Raw genomic sequence first — 9,619 nt, 5'->3', positions numbered from 1 at the left:
GAGTGATCTGAAGAGATTATTAATGGCAGTATATTTGTAGCATATTTTATTTGTATATTGATTGCTTGATAACTCAGAGATTCAGCACTAGTTATTTTCTTCATCATTTGTTCCTCTGAACTCTCATGATCTTGATCTGATTGTCATGTCCAGGTCATGATGAGCATCTGATCGTCTTCAGAGACACAAAGATCTCAGTGTTGAGCTGTTCATCTGCAGTCTCTCAGAGAAGAGAGGAAAGATGAGTCTCTCACACAAACAGAGGTAAGACTGAGTCTGTTTTCACAGAAAAAAACAACAACTCTTTTCAAAAAGCAGCGTTTTCTCTCACTATTGTCATTAGTGTTGTCAAAAGACCCGGTACTTTGGTACCAAGTCGGTACTAAAAAAGGTTTCCGCGAAGCAGAAAACTAGGACAGAATCTCAAAATCCAGTCATGAAAATAATGAAACTATGAAAATATGGACAGTCACAGAATTAGTCAAAGTTAGCATAAATTAATCAAATCAAATCTCCATATGGACCAGTATCTGTAAATGTTAAGCCGCAAAAGTTGTTTGAAATATCAATCCGTGTTCTGCGCGTCTCTGTGTGAATTAATGAATGGCAGAGACGTGCGGGTTTGTTTACTACATAGACTGAAGCGCATGACGTTTGTATTAATTTCAGCATCTGAGCTTCAGAGTTCTCTCTCCATCAAGCGATCTGTGGATCACGCACAGCGCACCTGTATTTGATGCTCTGTAAACTCTTTGTGAAGGCGCTCGACTCTCCGTCACTTTGCTGATAGCGCTGTTTCTCACACATGCAAAGAGAGAGAAAGAGCGAGAGTCTTACCACGCTGAATCGACACGCTACATGTAAACTATTCTTTGTTGTCTTCTCCTGTCAAAATAATGGAGTTCATTTAGAATTATTCATTTTCGAACAAGCAGAAGACATACCGGTTTCTCCGGTAGTGGGCGGAGCTAATGTGCAAATGGCAATTTCATTGGCTGGCACTGATCTAGTACCGTCCCTGTTTTGATTTCAGCAAATCAGTTTGACTGAACGCAGACAACGTGATTAATATTCATGAACCCAGCAGCTCATCAATTCATAGTGCATTGTATATACATTAGTATGATAGTAGAATTAGTAGTAGTATTATCTTTTAATAATAATTCATATGATCTATTACTATTTTTTTTTTTTTTTACAGAAACCCTCAATGACCAAAATCTTAAGTTCAGTTAAAATGACAAATATGCATTCATTAAAAGTTAATTTTTTACATAAAAGAATTGCGCTAGAAATTTTACTATTATTTAGTAAAATGTATGCGATACTGCTACTACTGTAAAAAAAAAATTATAAAACTTTATTTTTTTAAGAAATAAATCACAATATTCCTTTCTGTTTTAATTTTAACAGCAAATCCACTTTATTTACCAAAAATAAAGTGTTTAAATTTCATAAATTAAAAGACAATTAAATTTGTGTGAAACTTGTTTACTGTTTTTCATAATTATATAACTTGTAGAAAAACATTTTTACACAATTGTAAATAAGTATAAAGAATGGCATTGGTTTTATTTTTAGTGATAAAAAGTTTCTTTTTTTGTTTTTTTTTTTAAGCATATTTTTGTGTTTTGCTTTGGTACCGAAATTGGTACAGAGAACCGAGGATTTTTACTGGTATCGTAACCAAATACTGAAATTTTGGTACCGTGACAACACTAATTGTCATGTCAAATGATTTGCAAAACAAAGTAGAACATCCTATAAATGTGTTTAGATTGTCTCGGGTTAAAACTTGTTAAATGTCTAATATACAGGAATATTTAGCCCAGTTAAATATGTTTTATTTATCATGTATGAAAAATCCTGTGCAACCCCAGAATTAAGATGTTTTACATTTTTGTTTCAGGTTGCACATTAAGTGGATAGAAAATGTAAATAATGATTGCAAACTGAAGTATCTTTTGCTGTAAAGTGTGAACTAAAATGAGTAATAGATTTTTAATGACTATACAGGAGCGATCTTTGCCCCATAACATTGAATGGCTCGATTATATTATGGTTAGGCCTATGAATATAATATTAAGTTTAGATAATCCCCAAACAAACAGAAGGAATCTGAGTGATTTGATTCTGGGTCCAGGTCTGTAATTATTGAACATAACACAACGCTGAATGTGGGTTAACTTTCCCTCATATAACAAGTCTGTCTGTGATGGGCATCATCGCATTAATAAAACATCTACTAATACTACAGCAATAAATATTATGTATAGCAGTCAGAACATTGTTTATTCTTTGGCTCCAGAAAGATAGTGTTTGAATTAAATTTCTTCACTTTAATCTCTCTTTCATTCTTTCATTTCAAATTAATAAAAAATAGCATCAATGTGTAATGTGTCTTTATGATGTTTTGAGAGGCAATATCCAGTGAATTTCCAAATCTGAACCAACAGAATCTGAACTGTCACTAAGGTTTTCAGATCAGACCTTTTACTTTATTTGACAAATATTATATAGAACACCAAGTTTGTTGTGTCTGTTTGTAAGGATCTAAAATTTGGCCCAAAATGGTTACACTCGAGTGATGAAATGAATTTGTATCAAAAACCTCATTAAATGTTCACTTTGCTGGATAACAGGTTTGTAAACCGGCTCAAACCCATGCGTGCATTGTTACTGTGGTATATTTATTAATCACATAGACTGATTATTTTTCATAGCACGTTCAACACATGTCACACTGTACAGCCCTGGTGTGTAATCTGTAGATATGAAGTCAGAAGAGATGTGTTCCAGCTTTCACTAAAGATCAACTCTTACTTGTAGAGCTTTCAAGACATGATAAAGTAGTGTCCCAAATCAAAAAGATCACGCTTGTCATTTGTTTTAGATGACAGGTTTACATGGTCTTGAAGGATGATGAAGATGAATCTGATTTTGATTAGTTGGTTGATATAATGGAAGGGCTGCATCAGAAATGTCTGTGTTGAGAAAGTGAATGATGCTGAAGCTGTAAATAATGAAGGATGGGTGAGTGTTGAAGCTGGGGTTTGTGTCTCTATTGCTAGAGAAGATATAAATGAAGAAGGTGAGAGAAGTGAGACGACTGAGGAGAATGAAGCTGAATGTGGCACAATGGTAGAAATGAAGCTTGTGTTAGATGAGGATGATACTGATGTGACAGAAGAGAGCTTGGACTCTACTGTGATGGAAGGGGACTTTTCGCTCTTTTTTTTTTTTTTTTTTTTACATTGCAGTATACATTGTAGATAATTTTTTGAATTTATGAAATTGATTGTATCAAAACTTTAAAAACGTTCCCACTCTCTTCTTTGTGTCATTAGTGTAAGATCAGACTCACATGTGTCCAGCTCTGTGTCTGTGAAGAGTGACCGGTCAAAAGAAGGTGTGCCACCGAGATTCAGTGAAGAAACACCATCAGCTACTGAAAGGTATTTCATGTGTTTTATTACAACATAGCATTAGCTAATGTCTTCACTAGGGTATCTGTGATAGAAAATAAGTAAATAATACAATAAATCACAGAGTTTCTGCTTCTTTCTTCACTGAACTGTGTCTAGAGCTTCTTTCCAGTAATACAGTTACACAGACAGACACTAGAGAGCATAAAGTCAATAATGAATATAAGAATCAAACATGAATGTGTTCATCTATCTACAGAAATGTCCATTTACAACATTATACCTTTTCAAATGAGACTGAAGAATCCCTCTCTTCTTTGTGTCATTAGTGTAAGATCAGACTCACATGTGTCCGGCTCTGTGTCTGTGAAGAGTGACCGGTCAAAACATGAACCACCGTTATTCAGTGAAGAAACACCATCAGCTACTGAAAGGTATTTCATGTTTTTTGTATTATGGCACTAGCTAATTTCTCCACTGGGATATTTGTGATAGAAATTAAATAAAACCATAAATCAAAGAACAATATCTGCTTTGCTTTTTATTGAACTCAGTCTGGAGCTTCTTTCCAGTAATACAGTTACACAAGCAGCAGCAAGAAGGAATAAATTCACCATAGAGACAGGAATATGTCCTTCCATCTTTCTGTTATTAGTGTCAATAGTTTTTTCCTTCTAGGACAGAACAACTTAAATTTGTACTTGAGTAGAACCTTCTCTTTAAAATAATTAACTTATAACTGCAGCATTAACAGCTGAAGTTTGCTCTTTGTGTTTGATAAAGTAGCAAGAGATTTGTCAAATATATTGCCTTAACCACATTTAATTTTATTCTCCATTTTAACAGTCTGCATTATGAGACATTAGACTCAGACTTCCAGATTAACAGGAACCACAAGAATTTCACAGACAAACTCCAAGGAATCTTCCAGGTGATAAAATATTTAATTAAAGATTATATTTATAACAAATAAATTGTTTATTGGACAATGTTTCTTGTTTCTTTTTATATATATATATCAGTGATGCGCGGGTTGATCCGAAATGAGCCGGTGCCTGGGTCACCCATGGTCACCCGCGGTTACGAGTCATCCAAAAATATTTTTAATGATACTCAGGTCGCGGTCGGTCGGGTCATTTGAAATAAAGATGCCAACTAAACCTTTTTAATTTATATAGTACTAGACACAATTTAGAAATACATATGCCTACACTTTATTGGCTGAATAACTGGTGCGATTATAGAGTGACCATCTGTCCTGCTTTACGTAGTACTGTACAGCAATTTTACCCTTTGTCCCACCTCACGCAAATTAAGCACCTGTGCCGCTTTTTCATTCGACCCTGCCTAATAAATACTTAGGCTACTGTTAACTTATGTCCAATAGTTCAGAGAAGAGCAATAAAATCTTTAGTCGACTCGATAGGCTGAGTCGTGCATCAACCAAACTGTTGACTGGTGCACGAACACCTTCTAAACATTGTCAACAAACTCAAATTGGAGAGCGCGCGCGCTGTGTTCGGGCAGGTTAAGCAGCCATGGCCAGTGTGGCCACGAAAAAGATGCACTTTTAATAGCGAATGGACTACTCTTGGTTAAGACCTGTCGATGGCGAAGCTTTTTTTTTTTCTGTGGGACATGGTGGAGAATACGACGTGAAGCGACATGGTGCATGTGAGTACCACAGAAAAAAAAGCACATCATCAAGAAACATGCAAATCAGTGCAATCGTTTTTCAATAAACCAAATGAGCCACAGGCTGACAAAGTTTCAGCAGCAGAAGTGACGAGCATTTATCATGCCGTACATCACACACATTCATATCGCTCGACTGACTGCAGTAAGTTAGCTCCAGTCATTTTTCCAGATTCTGAAATAGCTAAGAAAAAAGATGTAGAAACTTTGGTTGATATTTTGGGTCAGGTAGTGTCGGTGGGTTTTAATAGAAATATAGCCAATATATTACAGAAAGCTTGAAATGTCTACTTTTAAACAAAAATATTCAAACCAAAATAAATAGGCTACTCTCTGATTATGTAATCCATATGAAATGTGCATTTCTCTCTGGTGTTCATGCCGAGTCCGCATCGTCCACTTCATCTTTGCAGCGACACAGAAAACACCAGTTTATTACTAAACAATTAAATGTCTCCTTGCTAATTTAGACACATTCATAATCATTACTTTAACCAGTTCTTTGTGGCAAGCTTTATGCGTGCGGTCATAACTTATTATCCTGTAGGCTATAGCCTATTTAAGTAATTAAATTAATATAAAGGGTCGACGCATTAACTACTTAAAAAAATGCGGGGCAGGAAGCGGGTCGGGTACAATATTTTAGTTTTCGTTTTTTGTGGTCCGAGTTGCGGGCAGGTTAGTTGAAAACGTCGGTCTGGTGCGGGTTGTTTACACATTGACCCACGCATAACTGAGAGAGAGATTTATTTATTTATGTATTTACTTTACTTACTGATTATATAATTTGGACCAAATGAATGTGGATTTGGTATAATTTTGTTCTTTGTTTGTAGGATCTTGAGAGCAAAATAATGAAATTTCTAAAGAAAGAACTGGAAAAGTTTAAGAAAATATTACAAAAAGAGAACTTACAATACTTTGTGAAGGACTTTAATGAGAACAGATGCAGTAAGAAAGAAGCAGCTCTTGATCTCACGCTGTACTTCCTGAGAGAGATGAAGCAAGATGAAGCTGCTGATACTCTAGAAGGTAAGAGACTCTGATCGCTGCTTCCAGTGCTGTGTCAGTCTGTTTTCTCTTCAACAATCACTGCTATGACTCACAGGAAGATCATTTGCTGTTCATATGCCTCTCATATTATGATCATAACCTGTCTCTTCCAACAACAGACTTCTTTTAGTCTTCCACATTCTGTTCTGTACACAACAAACCCAAAGACTAAACATTCTTTTATTTCTGTTTAGACGAGCTGGTCATTCATCAGCTAAAGTGTAGCCTAAAGAAGAAGTATCAATGTGTGTTTGAAGGAATTGCAAAGCAAGGAGACTCTACACTTCTGAAGAACATCTACACAGATCTCTATATCACTCAGGGTTGTAGTGAACAGGTCAATACTGAACATGAGGTGAGACAGATTGAAGTTGCTTCCAGACGTCATGAATCACAGGAGATACAGGTTGAGTGCAAACATTTGTTTGAAGCACCTGAACAAGAGAAGCAGATCAGAACTGTACTGACAAAAGGAGTTGCTGGCATTGGAAAATCAGTCTCTGTGCAGAAGTTTGTTCTGGATTGGGCCGAAGGAAAAGAAAATCAAGATATCAGCTTCATATTTCCTCTTCCATTCAGAGAGATGAACTTAAAGGAGAAAGACAAACTAAGTTTGATGGACCTTATAACTCAGTTTTTCTCAGAGACAAAAGGACTGAACCTTACAAGAAGAAATCAATTAAAAGTCTTGTTCATTCTTGATGGATTGGATGAATGTCGACTTCCTGTAAACTTTAAGGATAATGAGACGTGGTCTGATGTTTCATCACCTGTCTCTCTGGATGTTCTCCTGACGAACCTCATCAAGGGAAATCTGCTTCCTTCTGCTCTCATCTGGATCACCAGCAGACCAGCAGCTGCCAGTAAGATTCCTCCTGACTGTATCGACCGGCTGACAGAGATACGAGGATTCAATGATGCACAAAAGGAGGAGTACTTCAGAAAAAGATTCACGGATGAGAATCAGGCCAAAGAAATCATTGATCATGTTAAACAATCAAAGAGTCTCTTTATCATGTGCCACATCCCAGTCTTCTGCTGGATTTCAGCCACTGTTCTCCAGAACATTTTAGAGGAGAAAAGAAATAATGTTGTGAAAAACAATCAGGCTGATGATGTCTCCAAAACACTGCAGGAGTCAAATACTGAAGACACTCCTAAGACTCTGACACAAATGTACATACACTTCCTCAGATTTCAGATCCAGCAGAGTAGACGAAAGTATGATGGAGAACATACACCAGATGTTTCCTGGGATAAAGATGCCATCTTTTCACTGGGGAAACTGGCATTTGATCAGCTGGAAAGAAACAATGTGATCTTCTATGACACAGATCTGGAAGCCTGTGGTATTGATGTCTATAAGGCATCAGTGTACTCAGGCATGTGTACCCAGATCTTTAAGGAGGAAACAGGGATCACTCTTGGTACCATGTACTGCTTCGTTCACTTGAGTATTCAAGAGTTTATTGCAGCCCTTTATGCACATCTGTTTCTAGACATCAACAATAAATTTGTGTTCGATCAAGACTCTACAGAACAGAAAAACAAAAGCGGCAGTGTTTATCTGTATCATTTCCGTCACTTCCTTCTCGGACAATCCAAAAAAAACATGATTGATTTGCTCAAGACTGCAGTGGACAAGGCACTAGAAAGTGATAATGGACACCTGGATCTTTTTCTTCGATTCCTCCTTGGTTTGTCACTCCAGTCCAATCAGAGACTCTTACAGGGTCTGTTGAAACATTCAGAAGACAATGACCAGAGCAAAGAGGAAATAGTTCAGTACATCAAGCAGAAATTAGAGTCTAATCTGTCTCCAGAGAGATCCATCAATCTGTTCTACTGTCTGAATGAACTGAACGACCAAACTCTGGTGAAAGACATTCAGACCCACCTTAGCAAAGGAAGTCTCTCATCTGCTGATCTTTCACCTGCCCAGTGGTCTGCTTTGGTCTTTGTGTTGTTGACATCAGAGGAGGAGCTGGAGGAGTTTGAGCTTCAGAAATTCAAGAAATCAGACGAGTGTCTCATTAGATTATCAGCAGTCATCAAAACCTGCAAAAGAGCTCTGTAAGTTATTTAATATATTTTGTCATGTTTTTTTCTCATCTTAAAATTACATTAATCTACACTGATACAAAGCAGGCTTGGACACCACGATTTAGTGATTCAGTGAGTGACATACAGCCAGTGTACAGCCTATTATTATATGTAGCTTTTTTGCTCACATTTTTGGTCTGTTTTCTCTTTGATAATTTGAGGATGCCGAAAATTCAGTGCATACCTACTTACATCCCCTCCTTGTTTACAAATCCAAAGCAAGTCCATACATCCGCATTTAAATGAAGAAGGGGCTTTCCTGATAACTTTCTGCAATGGCGTCATCTTTATTTTACTAACTTGCTGCATGCTGAAGGCGACCCAGCTGAGCTCACCAGAAAACTCAACACCACCGTCTAGTGGATTGTCTAGAAATTGATTTTATTATTCTACCAAATAGTATACTAAAAGATTGATACTTGGCTTCCGTGTATCAATACAGTATTGCCATGGAAAATATTGCAATACTATACTTAATTGTAGTAAACTATCATTTATTGACGTTATCCTAATGCTGCGTTCCAGACAGACAACTTGGATATACTAATTATAACACAATACAATATTGTATTATATTATAGTCTTTAATATTATACTTTACATAATAATATATAACACACTTTATATATTTATATATAATGTTGGGTAAAAAAATGTTAGCCTGAATGCACTGTAAGTCGCTTTGAAAGCTGTGGTGTGGAGTCAGACACGTTAGGATCCAATTGCAGTATTCATTTATAGAGGGGTCAGACAGACAGAAATCAGAAACAGCATCAAGAGGGTCAAGGGATATCCAGAAATCAGAAACAATACCAGACAAAGGTCCGGGCAGGTGGCAGTGAATCAAAGTCAGTGTACACAATCCAAAGTCAAACACAGAAGGAACAAACACTAGGAAAATGTGTGGAAATGCCAGACAGAACTAAACAGGACTTCGCAATGTGAGTGTGGATGAGTGCAACCTTTATAGTGTCACTGATAGGAAACAGGTGTGGTTCAATAATGAGTTCCTAGGCAGGGGTTTATGGGAAATGTAGTCCAGTGTGTACTGTGTCTTTTGAAAGTCTGTGTGGATAAAAAGATATGTAGTGACCGGATCATGACAAAAACGTCTGCTAAATGCATACATTTATTTAAATGTATTTATTTATATACAGTAGAGAGAGAGAGAGAGAGAGATACACGTTATTTCCGGGTCCAATACACAGCTGGTTTTTGTGCACTTCAGCAAGTCATTGACATACTTCTCCCCCAGTCTTTGAAGCATTTCCTACATCTCTTATTCTTTTTTTCAGTCATTTACTTTAAATGTGTATTTCAATTTTTTCAGCCGTTTTTAATTA

At 36.6% G+C, this 9,619-nt stretch overlaps 1 protein-coding gene across 1 annotated transcript; it reads left to right on the top strand.

The window, feature by feature from the left end:
• Window positions 1-220: 220 nt before the first annotated feature.
• LOC113080350 (protein NLRC3-like) lies at window positions 221-8,250 on the top strand (the record flags this gene model as incomplete). The annotated part of the gene is made up of 7 exons (XM_026252513.1): window positions 221-264; window positions 3,348-3,455; window positions 3,755-3,859; window positions 4,272-4,356; window positions 5,957-6,152; window positions 6,368-7,690; window positions 7,754-8,250. Coding segments are annotated over 7 exons (2,358 nt in total), but the record flags the coding sequence as incomplete, so codon positions are not given.
• Window positions 8,251-9,619: the final 1,369 nt, after the last annotated feature.

The sequence above is a fragment of the Carassius auratus genome, unplaced genomic scaffold (assembly GCF_003368295.1).
Source record: "Carassius auratus strain Wakin unplaced genomic scaffold, ASM336829v1 scaf_tig00031048, whole genome shotgun sequence".
NCBI lineage: Eukaryota > Metazoa > Chordata > Actinopteri > Cypriniformes > Cyprinidae > Carassius > Carassius auratus.
The sequence above is the reverse complement of the archived record's forward strand: the minus strand, read 5'-3'. Positions and strand labels throughout refer to the sequence as shown.